This window comes from Heptranchias perlo, chromosome 2 (genome assembly GCF_035084215.1).
Source record: "Heptranchias perlo isolate sHepPer1 chromosome 2, sHepPer1.hap1, whole genome shotgun sequence".
Classification (NCBI taxonomy): Eukaryota; Metazoa; Chordata; class Chondrichthyes; order Hexanchiformes; family Hexanchidae; genus Heptranchias; species Heptranchias perlo.
This window is the reverse complement of record NC_090326.1, coordinates 157626777-157652258: the sequence shown is the minus strand read 5'-3', so window position 1 is coordinate 157652258 and position 25482 is coordinate 157626777. Positions and strand designations below refer to the sequence as shown.

At 41.9% G+C, this 25482-nt stretch overlaps 1 protein-coding gene across 1 annotated transcript in view; it reads left to right on the top strand.

Annotated features, from left to right (window-relative positions):
- The window catches only part of LOC137299362 (obscurin-like), a 552786-nt gene that overhangs the window by 513477 nt on the left and 13827 nt on the right, over positions 1 to 25482 (top strand). Inside the window, exons 114-123 of the mRNA XM_067968057.1 lie at positions 1839 to 4491; positions 6845 to 6967; positions 8698 to 8808; positions 10651 to 10818; positions 11440 to 11562; positions 15049 to 15210; positions 16541 to 16619; positions 18050 to 18289; positions 20052 to 20275; positions 24688 to 24763. Coding sequence (XP_067824158.1) covers positions 1839 to 4491; positions 6845 to 6967; positions 8698 to 8808; positions 10651 to 10818; positions 11440 to 11562; positions 15049 to 15210; positions 16541 to 16619; positions 18050 to 18289; positions 20052 to 20275; positions 24688 to 24763 — 3959 coding nt within the window. The remainder of the gene's footprint in view (positions 1 to 1838; positions 4492 to 6844; positions 6968 to 8697; positions 8809 to 10650; positions 10819 to 11439; positions 11563 to 15048; positions 15211 to 16540; positions 16620 to 18049; positions 18290 to 20051; positions 20276 to 24687; positions 24764 to 25482) is intronic.

The following is a 25482-nucleotide window of genomic DNA, read 5'->3' as shown; positions in this document are numbered from 1 at the left end:
CTCTCAGTATCCTCCCATTTATTGTGTATTCCTTTGCTATGTTTGCCCTCCCCAAATGTATTACGTCTCTGGAAAAAATTCCATTTGCCACTTTTCTGTCTACCAGTCCACCATTGATATCTTCCTGCAGTCCACAGCTTTCCTCCTCACTACACGACCAATTACTGTACCATCTGCAAACTTCCTAATCATGCCCCCTACATCTAAGTCTAAATCATTAATATATATCACAAAAAGCAAGGGTCCTAGTACTGAGTCCTGCGGAACCCCACTGGAAACAGCCTTCCAGTCACAAAAACAGCCGTCGACCATTACCCTTTGCTTCCTGCCACTGAGCCAATTTTGGATCCAGCTTGCCACTTTCCTTTGGATCCCATGGGCTTTTACTTTCCTAACCAGCCTGCCATGTGGGACCTTGTCAAAAGCCTTGCTAAAATCCATGTAGACTACATCAAATGCACTACCCTCATTGACCCTCCTTGTTACCTCCTCAAAAAATTCAGTCAAGTTCGTAAGACACGGCCTTCCCTTAACAAATCCATGTTGACTGTCCTTGATTAATCTGTATCTTTCTAAATGATGATTAATACTGTGTCTCAGAATTGTTTCCAATAATTTGCCCACCACCAAGGTTAGGCCATCTGGCCTGTAATTACTCGGTCTAGCCCTTTCTCCCTTTTTAAACAACGGTACAACATTAGCAGTCCTCCAGTCCTCCAACACTTGCCTGTAGCCAGAGAGGATTGGAAAGTGATGGTCAGAGCCACTGCTATTTCCTCTCTTGCTTCTCTTAACAGGCTGGGATACATTTCATCCAGGCCTGGGGATTTATCTATTTTCAAAGATGCTAATCCCGTTAATACTTCCTCCCTCACTATGTTTATCCCATCCAATATTTCACATTCCTCCTCCTTAACTACAATGTCTGCATCGTCCCTTTCTTTTGCAAAGACAGATGCAAAGAATTCATTAGATCAGCCATGATTTAATTGAAGACTCGAGTGGCTGAATGGACTACTTCTGTTCCTGTGTTTTAGAGGTTTAGGGAGGGAATTTCAGAGCTTAGGGTCTAGATTGCTGAAGGCACGGCCACCAATGGTGGGGCAAAGAAAGTGGGGGATGCACAAGAGGCCAGAGTTGGAGGAACGCAGAGATCTCGGAGGGTTGTAGGGCTGGAGGAGGTTACAGAGATAGGGAGGGGGAGGCCATGGAGGGATTTGAACACAAGGATGAGAATTTTAAAATCGAGGCGTTCATGGACCTGGAGCCAATGTAGGTCAGTAAGCACAGAAGTAGTGGGTGAACGGGACATGGTGTGAGTTAGGATACAGACAGCAGTTTTAGATGAGCTTAAGTTTATAGAGGGTGGAAGTTGGGAGGCCAGCCAGGAGAACATTGGAATAGTTGAGTCTGGAGGTAACAAAAGCATGGATGAGAGCTTCAGGAGGAGATGGTCTGAGGCAAGGGCGGATATGGGCGATGTTACAAAGGTGGAAGTAGCTTGCTGTAGCTTTCAGGCTTTCTAAAGAATTCCTTTATCAAGTTACCTTTTTCTTGGACTCATGAATGTTTTGAGAATGCAAAGGTGAATTGAGGAAAAGCTGCTAAATCATTAACTATGCACTAATGCCTCAAAATTAGAGTAATCCTGTTATTTTAAAAAAGCTAGAGCATTTTACCCCTTAATTTCAAACACATGGCATGTTTAAGAATCTGATGTGAAACAGATTTTTTTTTAGATTGTTATTCTTAATTAAAAAAAAGTAGAGTTGTTGTTTTTAAAACAATTAAGTATTTTCATCAGTCTTTTAAATTTGTCATCTGTGTATTATTTTCAGCGCTCCCTTATGTGCTACAAATCAATACTTGTAATGAGGTCGATTCCTCAACTTTTGGAAGGGACTTCTGAAGGCCAGTATCTTGGTATGTCTCGGCATTTGTTTAAGGAAAGCAGTTCGTCAACAACCAGTGCCTCTTCTTCTGATTTGGAAGACTGCACCCACCAGACAGAACCATGTTCAACCCATACTCCAGATGTCAATCAGACTGCATTTGATCAACATTTTGCAAGTGAACATTGTGAAAACCAACGATCTTCTTCTTTTTCAACAGACAATTTAGATCCAAATACCAATGAGCACAAGAGACATAGGCCAGTGTTAACTAGAAGTGTTGCTGTTGAAAAACAAGCAGATGTAAAACATGAAACAGGTGCAGAATATGGTGAAAATGTGAAAGCACAGAATAAATATTCTGAAACGTGTGAAGAACTGAATTTAAGTACTAACAAAATGGAACATCCCATTCCCAAAGCAGTGACTATAGAGACATCAGACTGCTCAAGGGTGGAGGAAGCAGCAGCTCACAACTTAGTACAAGGCATCTCAGCTGATAGCGCTCTCACACTTCAAGTATCAGGAGAAGACAACTTAATGGATACAGGCTGCAAACCATCATCCAGACTTTTACCAAGGCACAGTCTTATAAAAAGCACTTTCTACTGCAATATGCTGGAGAGTAGGGATCTTTCTACTGAGGATGCTCAATACGCAAGGAGTCTTGAAAGAATGAGGAAACGCTTTGTACAGGCAGGTTACACAAAGGGAAAGGTAAGCGGCCTACGTCAGCCACTCTTGGAGTGCTTTCAGATGGATGTACAGGACAGAACATCTGGTTATGAAAGATTTGAAGAAACCTCAAGGCGCGTCTCAGGAAGGCTGGCAAAGTCAGCCTCTTACGATAATGGCGATAGTGTGGCTTATGCTCCCAAGCAAAATTCAAGGAGGAGCAAGTCATTGGATGAATGTGAAACAGAGTTCTTAGTTCAGACTACAGCAAAAGAATCTGCAAGTGAAATATTGGAGCCATTTCCTCAGCAGTCAGATCCAAACTCCAACACAATGACTGTTGTTAGTGATTCCAAAATACTCCAACCTGTTTCCTTAGGTGCACAAGAGTCAGGTACACAAAAGTCAGCAATGTTCAAATGCATACTAAGTGACAAGGTGTGCCTATCTGAAGAGGTCACATTGTTAACAGACTTAAAATGCATTTTAGAATGCCCCACGAAAAATATTCCCTCTGAGATAGACCAGTCTGTGCAAACTGATACACCTTCTCCACCTTCTCCACCTGCATTGGAAAAAGAACAGAACAAAGAGTTCAGCATGGAAAAGAAAACCTGTCTTACTGACATCAAAGACAATCATTGTCAACATTCAGAGATGGACTCTAGTGCAGCACCAGTTGCTTCCCTCCACAGTCCATCAGATCTGCAAAACAAGGACCGTGAATTTTCACAGTCATTTGAAGATACAAAGAGCTCATCTCTTTATGAACCGCCCGAGTCAGAGGCCGTAACAACAAAAAGGCAGTATTACGACGAGCCTACCCGTTCGCATTTAGATATTTCAGGGATCAGGTCTTTTGACTTGCAAGGTTCTTTGGATTCTGAGTTACAGAGTGAAATCTCCTCTGTTGCTGCCTCAGTTCTCACATGTGAACCTCAGGAGCAGAGTTCAAGTGAAAACGTCAGCTCTTTATACTTTGATGCAGTAGAACCAGACACAGATTACTTTGACCTGTCAGAGCCATACAGCTGTGAACTGCAGTATGGACATTGCCCCACATTTCTGTTTCAAGAGTTTGAAGAAAAAAGAGCCTCACAAACCAAACCTTTGCCTGTGCCATGCACATCTGAAGAACTGTTTCCTTCAAGGGAAACAGAGACAAAAAAGGACAGCGCTTTACAAGGAAAGTTAGATCAGACATCAACCACCTCCTATGAAATATTGTGCGATGAGACTGAACCAGTGAATAAGTACTCCTGGAATCTGCCTGCAGATGAATGGGAATCAGATCTATTGGAATTGCTCGATGACACTGAACAGGATGAGACCACATCTGATATCGAGGGAGGATTACAAGGAGAATCAAAAAAGAAAAAAAAATCTAAAAAAACTTCACTGGAAAACAAAATACATCAAAGCTTTGAAAGTTTAAGAAAAGCATTCAAAGGCCCAAAGGATGCAAAAACTCCAACTTCTTCAAGTGAAACGAGTCTGACTGCCAGTGAAACCCACACAGGCCCAGTGTCAAAGTCTACATCAAAAACATTTGGCAGATCAGGTCTTTTAAGATTATTGAGCAGATCTAGCTCACTAAATTGGGATAAAGGTTTGTATCAGCGAGCGCACGATGAAGATGGAGGAGGAAGTCGATATTCTTTATCTGTGTTACAGGATTTTAACTCAGGCAAACAGTTGCAAGACTCGAGGGGAAAAAGAAAAAGTCAGACATTGCCCGCTCGCTTTTCATTGCGACTGAACACCAAAGATTCAGCAGAAAAACCTAAACTGAGAAAGGAAAATGAAGGGGAGCTGAGTGAGCCCCAGGGAAGTGCAAACCCACCTTACGCGGAATTGCAGGGGAGCCAGTACATGGAAGTTATGAAAGTGCCATTAATACCTCCTTTAACACCACATGAAGATGGTAAGTACAAAACATCTTCCAAGAAATCTAAAAATTGCTTGCTTTGGAATTGTTCATTGTTTTGTGATTATATTCACTGCAGCGAGGGCTAATGTGGAATTTGTCAGAATGTGTTCCATATTTAGTGAGGTGCCAATTAAATAAAATCAAAGTCCTGCAAGCTTGACACAAGCGTGATGATTTATCATTGCTTCTCCAGTGACGGTTTTACATCTTATACTGAACTAGAATTTAGGATACATATTTTAAGCACACACCTACATATTATTGACAAAAATAAAGTATTGAATATGTAAAAACAATAGAACCCTGAAATACTCTGCAAACAGGAAAACCTTTTTTTAAAAAAAATTAACAATCCCGCCTTTGTGGCCCATCTTGCACAGTACCCTGGAGCGGAGGTTACTTCAAGCCACTTGATGCTCTTTCAGCAGCAGTTATGTTTATTGGAAAGCAAGCTCTCCTAGTCCAAGATGAGACATTCTACCATAATCTATTGCAACCAGCTGTCTGGATAGGATTAACATAACTGTTTAGAATCATGGCTGTCAGGCTTGAACTGTTAGCCAATCCTGAGACTGAATCCTGCACCCATTTGGTTTACAAAACAAGCAGTAGCATATTTTCTTTCTTCATAGGAACAGGAGTAGGCCATTCAGCCCCTCGAGCCTGTTCCACCATTCAATTCGTTCATGGCTGATCTGTAGCTTAACTCCATCTACCCGCCTTGGTTCCGTATCCCTTAATACCCTTGCCTAACAAAAATCTATCAATCTCAATTTGAAATTTTCAATTGATCCCCCCAGCCTCAACAGCTTTTTGGGGGGAGAGGTCCAGATTTCCACTACCCTTTGTGTGTAAAAGTGCTTCCTGACATCACCCTTGGATGGCCTAGCTCTAACTTTAAGGTTATGCCCCCTTGTTCTGGACACCCCCCACCATCTCAGGGCCATTCTTGAGTTGTCAGCTTCTTGGAGGCTGTGACAGCTTTTTTTTTTAGGCTGTTGGTTATCTTTTACTAGATGACAATGCTGGAAGCAGACATGGATCAGTAATGTGGTACTATATAGTAGTACAGCACAGCAGAAGTCCATTTGGCCCATCATGCCTGTGCCGGCTCTTTGAAAGAGCTATCCAAATAGTCCCATTCCCCTGCTCTTTCCCCATAGCCCTGTAATTTTTTTCCCTTCAAGTATTTATCTAATTCCCTTTTGAAAGTTACTGTTGAATCTGCATCCACCGCCCTTTCAAGCAGTGTTTTCCCGATCATTACAACTCGCTGCATAAAAAAAAAGTTTCCTCATGTTGCCTCTGGCTCTTTTGCCAATCACCTTAGCTCTTACAGCAGTCATAATGGTTAAAGCCATCGATAGGTCAACAGTTTAGTGTGAGGTATGCTTGACACTCGAATCTGCAAGCCTTGGTTCTGCTGATTTTAACATTGACTGTCCATTCCTTCATCTCTAATATCTGACCAAAGAACTGCACAAGCAGGGATGACGGAGCATTCCATGGAAGAGACTATCCATGTCTTCCCATCTGATTATAGACATTCATTGGCAGTGAGCACGAAGTGTTCCATGATTTAGACCACTGTGTTTTCCGATCTGATTGTGGAATTCGGTGGGCTAGACTGAAGAAAGATTCAAGGCTTCTAGGCTTTATTGAATTGTAGCTATAACTACAGAATCATACAGCACAGAAGGAGGTCATTTGGCCTATCGTGCCTGTTCCAGCTATTTGAAAGAGCTATCCAATTAGTCCCACTCCTCTGCTTTTTCCCCAAAGTCCTGCAGATTTTTACTTTTCGAATATTTATCCAATTCCCTTTTGAAAATTACTACTGAATCTGCTTCCACCACCCTTTTAGGCAGTGCATTCCAGATCATCATAACTCGCTGTGTAATAAACAATTCTCCTTATCTCTCCTGTGGTTCTTTTGCCAATTACCTTAAATCTGTGTCCTCTGGTTACCAACCCTCCTGCCAATGGAAATGGTTTCTCCTTATTTACTCTATTAAAACCCTTCATAATTTTGAACACCTCTATTAAATCTCCCCTTAACCTTCTCTACTCTAAGGAGAACAATCCCAGCATTTTTAATCTCGCCACATAACTGAAATCACTCATCCCTGGTACCATTCTAGTAAATCTCCTCTGCACCCTCTCCAAGGCCTTGACATCCTTCCTAAAGTGTGGTGCTCAGAATTGGACACAATACTCCAGTTGAGGCCTAATTATAATAAAAGACATGATGGTAATAGAAATAATTTCCTCGATACAAAGCTACAAATGAATTTCCCTCATGAAAGAATATTGAAATAATATTAACCATATTATAATTTTGTTGCAGACATAGGAAAACAGCAAATGGGCGTGCATTCAACGGACACTAGAGACAATCCCAGTGGTTCCCTGAAGAAAAAATCTAAACTGTTTTCATTCAGGCTTCCCAGTTCAAAAGCAAAGGAGAAAGGTATTATGCTGATGAATGTAAACCTGTTATAATAGCTCATATTTTACACTGAATAACTTGCATAAGTATTTGCATAAATACCTGATGATGGAATATCCTGTTAAATGAATAGACTTTCAACTGCTAATTTAAAATTAGCTGTAAGTTGCTTTTCTCAAAGAATGAGAATAATGCATTATAATTCTTCCTTCACTTTTGAGGCAGACCTTCATAACTCACTGTCATTGCAGCCAATTCATGTATTTTTCACATGAGGGAAAAGTTATGTATTGTTTTTATAAGAACATAAGAAATAGGAGCAGGAGTAGGCCAATCGGCCCCTCGAGCCTGCTCCGCCATTCAATAAGATCATGGCTGATCTGATCCTAACCTCAAATCTAAATTCATGTCCAATTTCCTGCCCGCTCCCCGTAACCCCTAATTCCCTTTACTTCTAGGAAGCTGTCGATTTCTGTTTTAAATTTATTTAATGATGTAGCTTCCACAGCTTCCTGGGGCAGCAAATTCCACAGACCTACTACCCTCTGAGTGAAGAAGTTTTTCCTCATCTCAGTTTTGAAAGAGCAGCCCCTTATTCTAAGATTATGCCCCCTAGTTCTAGTTTCACCCATCCTTGGGAACATCCTTACCGCATCCACCCGATCAAGCCCCTTCACAATCTTATATGTTTCAATAAGATCGCCTCTCATTCTTCTGAACTCCAATGAGTAGAGTCCCAATCTACTCAACCTCTCCTCATATGTCCACCCCCTCATCCCCGGGATTAACCGAGTAAACCTTCTTTGTACTGCCTCGAGAGCAAGTATGTCTTTTCTTAAGTATGGACACCAAAACTGTATGCAGTATTCCAGGTGCGGTCTCACCAATACCTTATATAACTGCAGCAATACCTCCCTGTTTTTATATTCTATCCCCCTAGCAATAAAAGCCAACATTCCGTTGGCCTTCTTGATCACCTGCTGCACCTGCATACTAACTTTTTGATCTTCTTGCACTAGGACCCCCAGATCCCTTTGTACTGCAGTACTTTCCAGTTTCTCGCCATTAAGATAATAACTTGCTCTCTGATTTTTCCTGCCAAAGTGCATAACCTCCTATTTTCCAATATTGTATTGCATCTGCCAAATCTCCGCCCACTCACCCAGCCTGTCTGTATCCCCTTGTAGGTTTTTTATGTTCTCCTCACTCTCTACTTTCCCTCCCATCTTTGTATCATCTGCAAACTTTGATACGTTACACTCGGTCCCCTCCTCCAAATCGCTCATACCGCTCAATACCGTCTCTTTCTCTTTGGGTAAATGAGTTGTGGCTGACTCCACCATCTACTCCTAAGGCACCTTTTGCTTTATTGCAGTGCAGTCAGTCGCAGTCTTCTGGCTCTTCTGCTGTCAGTCGCATTTGGAAATATAAACAGTCCAACTTTTCTTGTTCTTGCAGCAGCAGAGACCCATTTTTTCTTGTTAGATATTCTGAACTTTTCGCTGCACTTGTGGCTGCAGGACAATGCCGAGTGTGAAAACAAAAGGGGGCGAGTGGGAGCAGGGCGGGGATACAGCGCTAATCGCCTGAAACCAGAACAGCAATGTTAGAAGTGCCTCTAATTTCACAACTTTTAAACTTTGCCCTCAGTATTTGCATTCTTTACTGTAATGAACAATTTGCGCAAATCAACTTTGTCAATTCCTTTCCTACTCTTGGAACATTAGAAACTTGTTTCCTTTATTTTTCAGCACCATCTTTTCTCGAAGACCTCCAAAACCAGTCAGTTGTTTTGAGTCAGTCTGTGACCCTGTCCTGCAGACTTTCGGGCTACCCAAACCCTGACATACTGTGGTTCAAAGGTTAGTTCTATTTTATTCTGCACCTCACTACACATTTGATTCCTGTTAAAAGGCACCAAAACTTTAAAAAAGCAATCACTTGGATACCGATTGCTCAGCTAATTAATGCAGTGTGTACAGCTTAGGAAGGTACTTTTATTCTCGACTCACTTAGCTAATCTTAACCAGTGGTAGCTAAATGGGGCTATAACTGACCTTAGCTTCCCCCAGTTTGGGGATGAGAGAACTGTCCCAGGTTCCTATTCCTGATTGCAATCCAACTACTTGTCGGAGGAGGGCAAAATCAGGCTTGGCTGTGATGGGTTCCCACGGTCGAATGGCCTGCTGACATTCACGATCTAGGCTCACACATCAAGAATGGTCACTTTGCTGGATTATGGTTCCACAGCTGCTGGTTGCCCTCCAGTACTTTGTCCAAGAGGCTTTATCTTCAGAAGAGAGGGGGTGAAAATTGGTTAAAAAAGGAAGGAAAAAAAATTTGTTGAACAGTTTTTTTTTTGAAACATCTTGTTATCTCTTAATTTTCTTTCTCCTCTGCCCTCCTCCATATTACGTCTCAGTATCCACTTTAATATTCAGAAGGCATGATGATGTTATTGGCTCGGCAGGATGTATCTAACATTACAAATGCTGTCCATGTTGGTCCAACGTCAAGCAGTCATTGGGAATTGTGAATGATTCATGACATTTTGAGCCACTTTTTACTCTTTCCTCTCATCAATCCAGCTGTTACTTGAGCAAATTGCCTCTTAGAAACCTGACAGCAAAAGAGAATCAAAAATATGGTTTGAACTCTGGTCCAAAGCTCCATTCTCCTGCCTTTCAGTCCTGCTTTGATTTCCTCCACAATATTTTGTTTCTTTCATGATTTTCGGTGCTTTTTCTGTGATCTATGAGAGTTTTGTCTTTTTTAAAATTATTCTCTGGAATTCCTCTTGGTCCGTGCAGCGTTTGTGCAGATTTGAAAGGGTTAAATTTCCACGAGGGTTCTCCTGATCATCCACCGTAACTCCACGCGTTAACACTGTTTCCCCGGGGTTTCTGCGGATCTTCCGCCAAGCTATGACAGACCATTGAGAGAGCCCACCCCCGCCCCGGCAGAAATTCAACCCCTGATTTCGTACTCAGATCAATCTGCAAATCTCTGCTGTTTTGACCTTGTTGCAGTTGAGACTCAATAGCACCTTGCAGTGTGACATGAAGAGTTTATCAACACACTAATGAATGCTAATGTCAGTTATTTTTCACAAACTGCTCTATATCTAACAGAAGAGTTATGGGCAATGTTAATACAGCTACCATTGGGAGTGTTGTTGACTAATCGATAGAGATTGGTTGCCATGATTAGTCAACAACTCCATTACCATTGTATCATGTGACTAGCAGGATGGTAGAATACAAACTAGATGAACAATTCCTATATTCACTGCTGCATCTTTATATTGCTGAACATAATTTCCTTTCGTCTGTGGATCTAGTTTTTAATCTAGCCTAGAGTGATGGAAGCCTCCTCTCTCTGCCAGTAAGAGTCCAATATGAAATGAATTTGAATAGTCTCAACCTACTTCTATGGGCACATTTGGTTTTTTTTTAACAGACTTACAATTATATAGTAAGTTTTAATTGCCTTCCAGTTCCGTTCGCCCTCTGTTTTAATCTAGTACATTCTTGCGTGTCTCACATTGGTTAAGTCCTACACAGTACAGCCCTTCCAGTTGAAAGTCAGCAGCATAATATGAAATATTGCTCACTACAGCAGTACACATAAAGGAAAAAAATCACATCTTATGTCTGTCGATCTAACACTGTCATTTTTTTTTAATGATTTATCGTTCCCTGTAGATGACCAGCCACTGTGCTGCAATGATCGAATACTGTCATCAACCACAAACAAAAGATGCCAGCTTTTAACTATCTTAAACGTGGCTCGGGAGGATCTTGGTAGTTATAAATGTGTGGCTGAAAACCGCTTAGGCAAAGCTTCAACTTGCTGCTTACTGAATCTTGCAGGTAACTAGTCTTCTGTATATTTGTCTCTGACTGATTTTGTCTAACTCTGGAGAACATTCACAAGCCACTCAGAATCCCATGAATAGTTCACCCAATGACTTAATGCGTAAGTGCACTGAATGTGCGGTACAGACCACTAGGCCACTGTGTCCCAGTGAATCAATCTCAAGGTCACAGTCCATGTCTTCACCCTGCCACTTTTGGGCAATCTTCTGCAGATATACATCCAATCCTATAGCTGCTGTTCCTCTGTCTCTGGATCACTGTTTTTGCCACATTCCCTTCACTCCAACATCGAAGACTGATCCTTCAGACTACAACTTCCAGAACTCTCTTCCAAAACCATTTGGCTTTGACTCCTTTCTGCTGAGTGTTTTGAGACATTTGTCTATGTAAGGAATGCCATCTAAATGTAAGTTGTTGTAAATGTAAGTGCCTTGGGATGTTTTACTGCGTTAAAGGTGCTATATAAATTGTTGTTGTTGTAAATCACTTGTAATTCACTACGGTTGGTGGTCAGAATGTGTCCACTTTTTTGATGTAAGGTGCAATAGAAGGGTGAGCTATCAGAACTCTTTTTTTTCCTCTGGCCAAACTGCCTTCACTTTCTTTCTATTATAGCTGCACCTTGTCGCCCCGATTCACCTGAAATAGCGCAGGTCTATGAAGATGGAGCTTTAGTGATATGGAAGCCTCTTGTAACCAACACACCAATAATGCATGTTGTTGAGTGTCAGAGAAAAGGTGAGTAGAGATGTTACTTTGCTTGGTACAGTGGAAAAAGTTAAACATCTGGCTGATTGGTACAAGGTGGCAATTCACTCACATCTGGCATGATGTGACTTACATACCATAAAATTTAGTTTAAACTGTTTAGTGGGAATAAACTGCAATTTTCCAGTGTTCTTGTCTTGACATTAAGTTTTCTTTCGAATGTGAATGCATCGCAATGTTAATGAAGACTGACTTGCTGGATTCTTATCTATCCAGTCGTAGCCAGAGAATCACCTTCAATGGCTTCTCTTCCGACTCCCACACCATTACCTCTGGAGTTCCCCAAGGATCTACCCTTGGCCCCTTCCTATTTCTCATCTACATGCTGTCCCTCGGCGACATCATCCAAAAATACAAAGTCAGGTTCCACATGTACGCTGACGACAGCCAGCTCTACCTCACCACCACCTCCTTCAACCCCCTCCTCTGTCTCTGATTTGTCACACTGCTTGTCCGACATCCAGTAAAAATTTCCTCCAACTAAATATTGGGAAGACCGACCCCATTGTCTTCGGTTCCTGCCACAAACTCTGTTCCCTAGGCAACGACTCCATCCCTCTCCCTGGCCACTGTCTGAGGCTGAACCAGACTGTTAACAATCTTGACAACCCATTTGACCCTGAGATGAGCTTCTGACCACATATCTGCTCCATCACCAAGACTGCCTACTTCCACCTCCGTAACATCGCCCGTCTCTGCCCCTGCCTCAGCTCATCTGCTGCTAAAACCCTCATCCATGCCTTTGTTACCTCTAGACTTGACTATTCCAATGCTCTCCTGGCTGGCTTCCCATCTTCCACCCTCCGTAAACTTGAGCTCATCCAAAACTCTGCTGCCCATATCCTGACTCGCACCCATCACCCCTGTGCTCGCTGACCTACATTGGCTCCCGGACTGGGAACACCTCGATTTTAAAATTATCATCCTTGTTTTCAAATCCCTCCATGGTCGCGCCCCTCCCTATCTCTGTAACCTTCTCTAACCCTACAACCCTCCAAGATCTCTGCGCTCCTCCAATTCTTACCTCTTGCGCATCCCCAATTTTAATCGCTCCATCATTGGCAGCTGTGCCTTCAGCTGCCTAGGCCCTAAGCTCGGGAATTCCCTTCCTAAACCTCTCCGGCTCTCTACCTCTCTCCTCCTTTAAGATGCTCCTTAAAACCTACCTCTTTGATCAAGCTTTTGATCACCTGTCCTAATATCTCCTTATCTCGGTGTCAAAATTTGTTTGATAATGCTCCTGTGAACATAAGAATATAAGAAATAGGAGTAGGAGTAGGAGTAGGCCATACAGCCCCTCGAGCTTTCTACGCCATTCAATCAGATCATGGCTGATCTTCGACCTCAACTCCACTTTCCGGCCCAATCCCCATATCCCTTGATTCCCCTAAAGTCCAAAAACCTATCCATCCTGACGATCCAGATTCTTTCCCCTCAGTCTGGTTCAGTAAAAACTGAAGTCGAGTACATTTTAAAGTTCAACACAACTTTAATAGCAGGGTTCTTAGTCTGCAGCATTGATTTGGACTCCTGATAGAGTCCCTCTATGCTGGCAGAGCAAGAACAAAAACATACAGAAATCCACACGTTTTTATACAATCAATAGGGGTTGGAACATACTTAACGAGGGTCAACACCAATCATAAGCCGGGCATAGGTTGCCATGCGAGGTTACATTATTTCCGGCCAATCATAAATCGTCCATGTGCTGATCATGCTGCTGTTAGACATCAAAGGGGATACTTCCTCACCTTCCAACTTGGAATGTTCTTCCCTGTTCCTTCTGTTCCTTATCTCCCAACCTGGAATGTCTTTCAACTTTGGCTAAGCTCGTTACCTATATTGATCTGCCATAAACATGGAGACATTCAGACCAGTCCTTGAATCACATCAAAGACTCTACATTGATAAGACCATGCAAACCTGCTGACTACGCAAACATATGGCCCAGCAGGAGGGCCAGGCCACCTGTATCAATCTCAGTTACTAACTAATTAACCCTTTCTAACCATTTTGCATTCAGCTTCTTTGCCACGTAGACATTTTAATATTTTACTGAAAACTGACCACGTAGGGATTCTCAATCCCAGCCTTGAACATACTCAATGACTCAACATCCACAGCCCTCTGGGGTAGAGAATTCCAAAGATTCCCAACCCTCTGTGAAGAAATTCCTCTTCATCTCAATCTTAAATGGCCGACCCCTTATCCTGCAACTATGTCCTCCAGTTCTAGACTCTCCAGCCAGGGGAAACAACCTCTCAGCATCTACCCTGTCAAGCCCCCTCAGAATCTTGTATGTTTCAATGAGATCACCTCTCATTCGTCTAAACTCCAGAGAGTATAGGCCCATTCTACTCAACCTCTCCTCATAGGACAATCTTCTCATCCCAGAAATTAATCTAGTGAACCTCTGTTGTACCGTCTCTAAGGCAAGTATATCCTTCCTTAGATAAGGCGGCCAAAACTGTATGCAGTACTCCAGGTGAGGTCTCACCAAAGCCCTGCACAATTGTAGTAAGACGTCCTTACTCCAACCCCTTTGCAATAAAGGCCAACGTGCCATTTGCCTTCCTAATTGCTTGCTGTATCTGCATACTAACTTTTTGTGTTTCTTGTACCAGGACACCCAAGTCTCTCTGGACACCAACATTTAATAGTTTCTCACCATTTAAAAAATATTCTGTTTTTCTATTCTTCCTACCAAAGTGAATAACCTCACATTTCCTCACATAATACTCCATCTGCCACCTTCTTGCCCACTCACTTAACCCTTTGCAGCTTCTTTGTGTTCTCCTCACTGCATACTTTCCCACCTATCTTTGTATCATCAGCAAACTTGGATACATTACACTCGGTCCCTTCATCCAAGTCATTAATGTAGATTGTGAATAGCTGAGTCCCGAGCACCGATCCTTGCGGTACCCCACTACTTACAGCCTGCCAACCTGGGAATGACCCGTTTATCCCTACTCTCTGTTTTCTGTCCGTTAACCAATCCTCTATCCATGCTAATATTTCTTTAAATATTTGCCATGAAGTGCCCTGGGACATTTACAACGTTAAAGGCGCTATATAAATGCCAGTTGTTGTTGTGTTATATTGTATATAAGAGCATAAGTGATTTAATTTCCTCTGGTATCACACTTCCTGATATGTTCATTTAATATTCCTTTCTGCACTTTTTTAATGTGCAAAAATAATTTTATCCTGATGCACTAATTGGTGCATGACCAGAGGAAAATATAATGCAAAATCTTGAGAATTTTTAGAAGCAGGAAAAGGCCATTATGTCCAGTAGGCCATCTGTTTTTGTTAGATCAATCCCATTTACCCACCATCATGCTATATTCCTTAATCTCCCATCTCCAGCAGCACATCTATTTTTCTTGAACTGCATTAAAGTATGTCGTAATATATTAATTCTTTGTTCTATAAATGTTATGTTTTTTTCAGGTGAAGACTGGAAAACTGTGGCATCTGACCTTTCTGAATCCTGCTTTTATGCCAGCAACCTGCGTAAGGGAGAATCCTATTCATATAGAGTCGCGTATGTCAGCAAAGCTGGGAAAGGACCATTTAGTCAACCATCTGCAGAAGTCATCATTGGGAAGACAGGTAAAGCTCATAACACTTTCTAGTCTGTTATACCCTGTTATAGAGGGAAGTGGTGCTATCAGTTTTTGACTTTGTCTAAAGCATATTATAATGAAAGTAACTCACCTTTCGTGAGAGTAATGTGCTATTTTGCTTTAAACTTTTATTTGAAATTCAGGTTTATTTTAGAATAGTGTGACTCGTAGTTTTGGTCCATCACGCTTGCCTCCAAACTCACCCAGGGTTGGGTGACAGAAATGATAGTGAACATATCACATTTGTCCCTGTGCAGAGAAATTGGACAGTGTTTGGTAATAAATTGCAGCTTCCTATACAGTTGAATCCTCAAATGTGTATAAAAATAGCTTGCTTAAAGACGCCACCTGGTGTAACACTAATCTGTACAGATCAGAGACCCTACATTTGATCCCTGCTTTGTGTTGTTAGCTGATCTTAGCTGGGCGGCAACTGGGCAGTTACCAGATTGCATCAGGCACCTGCGCGATGGTACACCAACAAATTAATGGCCTAAAGCTTTCCGCCTCCTCCCCAGTACCAACACAGCTGAGTTCTTCCTTTCTTTCTTTTACTTCTCGGGGCCTTCAGGAGGCCCAGAACGGAACCCACATCTGTTCTCATCATCTTAGGTTCTGCAGTTTACCGCCCCTCCCCCAAACTGGAATTTCTACCCTCCTGTCTCTACAGATTCAAATCAGGTAAATTTATGACTGATATCTGGAAGTTCTTCTTCACAGAAAGATTAGAATGGATTTCTGGGTAAGGTAGCTGAGGCTAAAATACATAAATCATTTAAGAAGCAGCTAGATGCCTCGATGGGAAGACTGTAAAGTTTTTTTCTGAATGGATGAACTAGAATTGGCCAATTAACCTTCCTTATTCATATCAGCCTTGTGATTGTGTAACTTCGTCCCAATTCTCCGTAGAGGGACAAAATGTGATAGAGAAGGTTGAAAAAATTGTAAGGTAAGTCAGTTCAGGCCATTTTTATGCTTCTGAACAACTACTGACACTGCCATAAACCTAGGAGCAAGTCGCTTGGCTGATTTGTTGTCAGCCAGGGTGTCATCATATGCACAGGGGTGTAAAAAGAGATGGGGACAAATAAGGCTTTTCAATCAAAAAGAGACTAAATCGAATTTGCCTAAGGATTACAGGTAAAGAAGCAATATCAATTATAGATTTTCTAAAAAGTTTCTGTTGGACAAGTTTCAGCTTGTAATTTACCCTCCTATTCAGAAACTTGTGACAGTTTTATTTGTTTATATTCTGAAATGTTCCTTCATTCCATCTTTTATTTTTCTAATTTTCTATTCTGTATTCTTTCCGTTAGAAGTGCAGTCGCACAGCGTACATGGTGAGAAAGTAGCATCAGTGCATCAGACACACACATTTTTAACAGAGATAAACAGGTACGTGAGTTATCCCTAAAATATACCGGGGATTACACACATAAACTGGATTGTGCTATTTACAGGATAACACATAGGCTGGAGTATGTTAATTCAGAACATAGTACGTAGTGAGTTATATAGACGATAATCTGGAGTGTACACACAGAGGATAATACATAGGCTGGAATGTGTTACATATTGGATGGAGCATGCATCTAGAGGATAACAGACTGTGGTGTGTTATATTTTGGACAACACTTTGAAAGAAGTAGAGGATAAGATAAAGGCTGGAGTGCAATATGTATACAGGATGGCACATAGGTTAGCCTGCGTTATGTGTTGAACAGCAGACAAACTGGAGTATAACACACAGGCTGACGTGTGTGATAATGTACAGGTTAGAATGTATTATATATTCAACAACACTTCATTGAAATGAAGTTAAACTGAAGTTTGTCACATAATAGTCTGCATGCTATCTTGGAACAACTTTAAATGAAAATCATATCTTAAAATATTAAATTAAATTGCAATAGGGCCGATATTTAACCCTCAACCAACATCACTAAAAACAGATTATCTTGTCATTGTCACATTGCTGTTTTCGGATCATTGCTGTGTGCAAATTGGCTGCCGCGTTTCCTACATTACAACAGTGACTACACTTCAGAAATGCTTCATTGGCTGTAAAGCCCTTTGGGACGTCCTGAGGTCGTGAAAAAGCTCTATATAAATGAAAGTCTTTCTTTTAGGGTTGCGGAGGTGAGCCAATACAGGTAACCACTTTGTTCTGTTGATTCAAACTTTAATTATGATCAGTAATGTCAAAAGAAGCCATTCCACGGATTAACGATTGTTGTTCCTCAGTAATCAGCTGACGAAAGAACCAAAGTATAGAGGGAGACTAAAACCAGGAAATGGGGAAACATTTGCTTTAAAAATAATAGCTCATACAAAGAGGATGTTACTTGCTAAATGTCTGTCAGTTTACTAATTCATCCTCCATTCAATAACAGCTTGCAATTATATAGCATCCCACACATAGAAAACAACTCAGAGTGTTACAAGAGGCAGAGGAGAACACCAAGCACGAGGCATGAAAAATTAAAGGGTGGGGGTGCAGCGAATGCACAGTCAAAGACATTGCAATTTCCTCAGAGCTCCACTGGCTTAACTTCACCAGAAGCTCAGCAGATATTCCGATTACGTGTGTAAGAGGGGGTTGCTGCTGCACTTCAGGCGGTGAAGTAGGAGAAGCTCCGAGGAAATTCCCGGCCATAGATTTTTAAGAGCTTTTGATGGAAGGCAAGGTGATTTTAGGGAAGAATGGAGGCATGGTGACATTCTTGCTGATTAATATCTTTCAGTATCCCTAGATTTAGTTTCCTTTAAATTAACTGGATTATTTTAAACTTTAATTCTATGCATTTGATTTTTCATTTTAAAAGAGGACGCTTCAGCATCATAAAGAAGTGTACAGAAAACTCTTCCGGAAAATCACTTGCAGCTAAAATCACTCCCTTCAAGAAACAGAATAAGCCATTTGTCCTGAAGGAGTATGAAACCCTGAAGAAGCTCCATCACAGCAACATTGTACTGCTGCATGGTGCCTATATCACACCTGAATACTTAGTTCTGATCCAGGAACTCTGCGAAGGGAAAGAGCTCTTTCGCAACTTGGCAGAAAGGTAAAGATGGAACTGTTCTGTGTGAGCCTTGTTTTCCACCGTCACAATTTAGAGAGTTTTATCGTGCTTCTGGCTATGCTGGCCCAAATTTCCTCTGTTTTCTCTGTGTAAAAGCGCTGTGATCTGGGTAGGCTGGGATGGAAATTGGGGCAGGCACCCGGTTACGAGGAGTCCCTGTCTCCCTTTCTGCTAGTCAAACTTTCCTGTGAATTTGGAGTTGGGCACCATGATATGACCACTCGCAAATGGGTGAGCATATTACAATGCCGTGCAAATGAAGGAAATTTGTCACATGATGTATTTTCCTCCATTTGTGCCCTAGCAATGCTGGGTGCAAGCGGTGCCTGTTAATCCCTCGCATTCGGGGTTGCTAAGTGTTATTGTGGGGATTTAAAATTTAAACAGCGAGCAGACCGATCGATTGCAGTACAACTTTAAAAATAAGAGGGGTATTTTGAAAGATTTTTGAAAACCTCCAGGTGATTGCTCGGTCTTCAGATGAAGCTGCTGTCACCTTCCAAACACCCCTGTCTCACTTTTTTTAATTCATTTATGGGATGTGGGTACGGTGACAAGGTCCAACATTTATTGCCCATCCCTAATTGTCCTTGAGAAGGTGGTGGTGAGCCGCCTTCTTGAACCGCTGCAGTCTGTGTGGTGAAGGTTCTCCCACAGTGCTGTTAGGAAGGGAGTTCCAGGATTTTGACCCAGCGACGATGAAGGAACGGCGATATATTTCCAAGTCGGGTTGGTGTGTGATTTGGAGGGGAACGTGCAGGTGGCGGTGTTCCCATGTGCCTGCTGCCCTTGTCCTTCTAGGTGGTAGAGGTCGTGGATTTGGGAGGTGCTGTCGAAGAAGCCTTGGTGAGTTGCTGCAGTGCATCCTGTAGATGGTACACACTGCAGCCACAGTGCACCGGTGGTGGAGGGAGTGAATGTTTAAGATGGGAGCCTCCAGCTGCACTGCAAATAGTGGGAGCGACTCTGCTATAATATAAATGCAGGGGGCAGTGGAATGGAACGAGAAGGAATTCGGAGCCGCTATCTCCAAACTGGAAGCTGACAGTGATTGCCTGATGTTGGAAAGTGATCTATTTTCCCGCACAAACATCCTCCACCTTAATCAGCACAAAGTTTATTTTAAGAAAAAGCTAATTACAGTTTTCCTGTATCTCTCCTCGTAGTGTGGCAAGATACAACCTGAACTAAATTTGTTATTTTCAGTGTACTTTTACTTATTTCTCCACCTGTGCGGAAACTTCTAAACACCATAGGGGAGAATTTCCACTGGGTTCTCCTGATCTCCCGCCGTTACTTTGACAGAGACCCTGGAGAAATGGTATATCACACCTGAATATTTAGTTCTGATCCAGGAACTCTGCGAAGGGAACGAGCAGCAGGCACATGGGAACACCGCCACCTGCACGTTCCCCTCCAAATCACACACCAACCCGACTTGGAAATATATCGCCGTTCCTTCATCGTCGCTGGGTCAAAATCCTGGAACTCCCTTCTTAACAGCACTGTGGGAGAACCTTCACCACACGGACTGCAGCGGTTCAAGATGGCGGCTCACCACCACCTTCTCAAGGGCAACTAGGGATGGGCAATAAATGCTGGACCTTGTCACCGACGCCCACATCCCATGAATTAATTTTAAAAAGTGAGACAGGGGTGTTTGGAAGGTAACTGACTGCTTTTAGGTTACACCACCACAGAGAATCTTTACCAAAGATTAAGGCAGCGTTTTCTTTCCTTGTAGATCCTCTTACTCTGAGCATGATGTGGGGGAGTTGCTGCAACAGGTGCTTAGTGCTGTTGAATACCTCCATCTCAATCATACTCTCCACCTTGATCTGAAATCAGAGAACATGATCATTGTGGAGCACAACGTATTAAAGCTGCTGGATTTTGGCAACGCTGAGATTCTCATGCCTGGCCGTCCTGTGCTGGTGGAAAAGTGCAGAGACTTTGTGGAAAATATGGGTGAGCTTTGCATTTATATTGCACCTTGCACAACCTCAGGACGTCCCAAAGCGCTTTACAGCCAATGAAGTGCTTTTGTAAAGTAGGAAACGTGGCAGCCAATATGCACACACCAAGATTCAACTAACAGCAATGTGATAATGACCAGATAATCAGCTTTTTAGTGATGTTGGTTGAGGGATAAACATTGGTTAGGACACCGGGGATAACTCCTCTGCTCCTCTTCGAAATACACCCATGAGATCTATTATGTCCACCTGAGAGGGCAGACTCGTTTTAACATTTTATCCGAAAGACGGCACCTCCGACAGCGCAGCACTCCCTCAGTACTGCACTGTAGTGTCAGCCTAGATTTTGTGCTTAAGTCTCTGGAGTGGGACTTGAACCCACAACCTTCTGACTTACAGGCGAGAGTGCTACCACTGAGCCACGGTTAACACCTGTTGAGTAGCAAACTTCCCCAGCAGAACTGAGAAGATTTCATTTCCAGATATGCACAACAGCCACCTTCATCCAACAATGTTTAGTTTACAAAGGCTCTGGGAAGCTACTGGTCATACATAGAACTAAGCTGGAAAAGCCTCTGTTGATGCAATGTTATGTCACTGTATTCTTACTTCAGCCACAATGTACATTTAGGCCAAACTCTCTTCCCTCTGCTCTCCCGCTTCCCCCCCCAAAAAGCGATCTACAGATTTCATCATATATTTTTACATGATACATTTTATTTTAAAAGGGGAAACTCCACGGCCTACCAATCTAGGATCAAATGCCTAATGAAGCAATATTCATAGTAATTTGAGTAAAATACACTATTTACAAATCCACTTATATCAGATAGTATCAGCATCAGTAATTTTGGGTACACATTTGGGTATAATCTAATATTACTAGTATTTCATAGGAACAGGAGTACGACGTTCAGCCTTTCAAGCCTGTTCCACCATTCTATTGGATCATAGGTGATCTACATCTTAATTCCATTTACCCATCTTTGTTCCGTATCCCTTGATACCTTTACCCAACAAAAATCCATCGATCCCAGGGAAAAGTGATCCACCCGTGGCTAACTAAAGAAGTTAAGGATAGTATTAGATTAAAAGAAGAGGCCTATAATATTGCCAAGAAGAGTAGTAAGCCTGAGGATTAGGAGAGTTTTAGAAACCAGCAAAGGACGACCAAAAAATTGATAAAAAGGGAGAAAATAGAATACGAAAGTAAACCGGCAAGAAATGTAATAATGGATTGTAAGAGTTTCTACAAGTGTGTAAAAAGGAAGAGAGTAGCAAAAGTAAATGTTGGTCCCCTAGAGGCTGAGACAGGAGAAATAATAATGGGGAATCAGGAAATGGCAGATGCATTAAACAAATATTTTGTATCTGACTTCATGGTAGAGGACACAAAAAGCATACCAGAAATAATGAGGAACCGAAGGGCTAATGAGAGTGAGGAACTTAAAGTAATTATCAGTAGAGAAAAAGTACTTGAGAAACTAATGGGACTAAAAGCCGATAAATCCCCTGGACCTGATGGCCTACATCCAAGGGTTCTAAAAGAGGTGGCTACAGAGATAGTAGATGCATTGGTTATGATCTTCCAAAATTCCCTAGATTCTCGAACGGTCCCAGTGGATTGGAAGGTAGCAAATGTAACCCCGCTATTTAAGAAAGTAGGGAGAGAGAAAACAGGGAACTACAGGCCAGTTAGCCTGACATCAGTCATCAGAAAATGCTGGAATCCATTATTAGGGAAGTGGTAACAGGGCACTTAGAACATAATAATATGATTAGGCAGAGTCAACATGGTTTTATGAAAGGAAACCGCGTTTGACAAATTTATTGGAGTTTTTTGAGGATGTAACTAGCAGGGTAGATAAAGGGGAACCAGTGGATGAAGTATATTTGGATTTTCAAAAGGCATTCAATAAGGTGCCACATAAAAGGTTGTTATGCAACATAAGGGCTCATGGGATTGGTGGTAACATATTAGCATGGTTAGAGGATTGGTTAACAGACAGAAAAGAGAGAGTAGGGATAAATGGGTCATTTTCGGGTTGGCAGGCTGTAACTAGTGGGGTACCGCAGGGATCGGTGCTTGGACCTCAGCTATTAGCAATCTATATTAATGACTTGGATGAAGGGACCGAGTGTAATGTATCCAAGTTTGCTGACGATACAAAGCTAGGTGGGAAGGTAAGTTGTGAGGAGGACACAAAGAGTCTGCAAAGGGATATAGACAGGTTAAGTGAGTGGGCAAGAAGGTGGCAGATGGAGTATTATGTGGGGAAAGGTGAGGTTATTAACTTTGGTAGGAAGAATAGAAAAGCAGAATATTTTTTAAATGGTGAGAATCTATTAAATGTTGGTGTCCAGAGAGACTTGGATGTCCTGGTACAAGAAACACAAAACGTTAGCATGCAGATACAGCAAGCAACTAGGAAAGCAAATGGCATGTTGGCCTTTATTGCTACGGGGTTGTAGTACTAAAGTAAGGAAGTCTTACTACAGTTGTACAGGGCGTTGGTGAGACCTCACCTGGAGTATTGCATACAGTTTTGGTCTCCTTATCTAAGGGAGGATGTACTGGCCTTGGAAGTAGTGCACTGAAGGTTCACTAGATTAATTCCTGGGATGAGAGGGTTGTCCTACGAGGAGAGGTTGAATCGAATGGACCTGTACTCTCTGGAGTTTAGAAGAATGAGAGGTGATCTCATTGAATCATATAAGATTTTGAGGGGGCTTGACAGAGTAGATGCTGAGAGATTGTTTCCTATGGCTGGAGAGTCTAGAACTAGGGGGCATAGTCGCAGGATAAGGCGTCGGCCATTTAAGACTGAGATGAAGAGGAATTTCTTCACTCAGGGTTGTGAATCTTTGGAATTCTCTATCCCAGAGGGCTGTGGATGCTGAGTTGTTGAGTATATTCAAGGCTGAGATAGATAGATTTTTGAACTCTAGGGGAATCAAGGGATATGGGGATCGGCAGGAAAGTGGAGTAGAGGTTGAAGATCGGCCATGATCTGATTGAATGGCGGAGCAAGCTCGAGGGGCCGTACAGCCTACTCCTCCTCCTATTTCTTATGAAAATTTCAATTGGCCCAGCATCCCCACAGCCATTTGGGGGAGAGAGTTCCAGATTTACACTACCTTTTGTGTGAAGAAGTACTTCCTGATTTCACTCCTGAATGGCCTAGCTCTAATTTTAAGATTTTCCCCCCTTGTTCTGGATTCCCCCACTAGAGGAACAAGTTTCTCTTTATGCACCCTATTGAATTCCTTTATCATTTTAAACACCAATTAGATTACCATCTAAATCTAAATTCAAGAAAATACAAGTCAAGTTGATGCAACTTGTCCTCATAATTTAACCCTTTAAGCCCCAGTATAAATGTAATAAGTACATACATTTTATTTATATAAAAAGATACATAGATTAGTTGATTTCTTGTGGTTCTTACGGTAAGTCAGAGGATACAGTTTTATAAGGAAGAGGAGCATTATGCCATGTAACTCGAAGTGTATTATTCCGCTGCTAGCTGGAACTGTGTATCACGTGGCCTGTCTATTTAAGGCAACAAGGTCTAATTGCTGTAAATGTTCACATGCTGAGGTCAATTCAAGGCTAATTATTTCTCTGTAGATTGTCACTGTTTGTAAATGTCTGGCTCCTGTACAAGGTCAAAGACACCATCAGGAAATGCCCGGCTATGCTTATAAGATTATTTTGCATCTGTAGTAACATCTGAGGTGTGTCAGGTCCGTGCTAGATATCCTGTATCCCACCGCAGCCTCCCAACCTCAGCCTTGCACTCCCCAGTGTCTCAGGCCCACCCTATTTCTGTTTCAAGACCAGCAGAAGGTTCTTTCAGCCTCTGTCAATGACACAGTGACTCGCTTCTCCAGAACAGCATCAAAAGTTTTAAGTGCCTGCACAAGCACACTTCATCATTACAGCTACCAAATCAATTGATTTCCTGAGCTTTAATCATATGCTTCTAAATACAGAATTTCAGGCGAAAGGGTAGAGAAATAGATTTAAATTGCTCCTTCTTGCACCCCTCCAATGCATTTTGTCATCTTCAGATTGCATAACATTCGGAGGAGACATACTTGAATGAAATTTCAATTTTACAAATTTCCCCAGGTTTTTGCTAAAATACTGGCTAAAGACGCAGTTACTGCTAATTTATCGCATGAGGCAGCATAGTGAGATGTATACAGTTTTGTTTCTCTTTTTAATCAAATCATGATGTGAGTAGGAATTAATGACAATGAATGAATTATTTACTGTCAATTTGAATAATTATACAATTGACAGATTATTAAATATATTTTTCATATATATATATTATATATATTTATAAAAGCATCTCACAGTACTACAGTTTACAAAATTAACATTTCTTTCTTCAGCTCCAGAAATCCTTGAAGGGAAGGCAGTTGCTCCAGAGACGGACATCTGGGCTGTTGGTGTGCTGACCTTTACAATGTGAGTTCCTTTTACTTACATCTCTGACTGTACTTATTCCTACAGGGCTTATTTATCTGCACAATCTGTCCCCCTTCACCCTTTTGCCATCCTCAGTCTGTCATCTTCAAAAGAGGAATTTCAACATAAAATGTTTTATTTATTTTCAAGGACCCAAGTTCAATTACTAGAGAATGGTAGTGTGGAGGTTATGGTCCTGGACCAGCAACCCAAAGGTACTCAGTTCAGATCCCATCATTCTAAGTTGTGAAATTGAATTCAATAAAGCTGGTCATCGGTGGGCTGACTGTGAAAGTTGCTGTATTGTTGTAACAACCCAACTAGTTCACTAATGTTCAGGGAAGGGAAGCTGTTGCTCCAGCCCCCAGCTCTTAATACAAGTCAGAGCACCATCAAGAAAAAGTCCCACCACCAACTTCTCAGGGCTACCAATGTGGCCTTGCTATCATCGCCCACATCCTGAAAACAAATAATTTTTTTTTTAAATCAATGATCTGTGTCGAGTTTGCCCATCACAGCTCGTACGACATTGAGGCATCACTGTTGACCTTGGCATCCCTGGACAAGGGAGTGTGAAAAAAAAAATCAGCCAGAGTTCTTAGTCCTCATGACTGCACCAACTCCTGCTGGAAGTGTATGTGTACGGACACAAGATGTGGACAGAACTGACTCAGCTGTCACAACGCACGTGGACTAATTATGATTTTCCAGAATCTCAC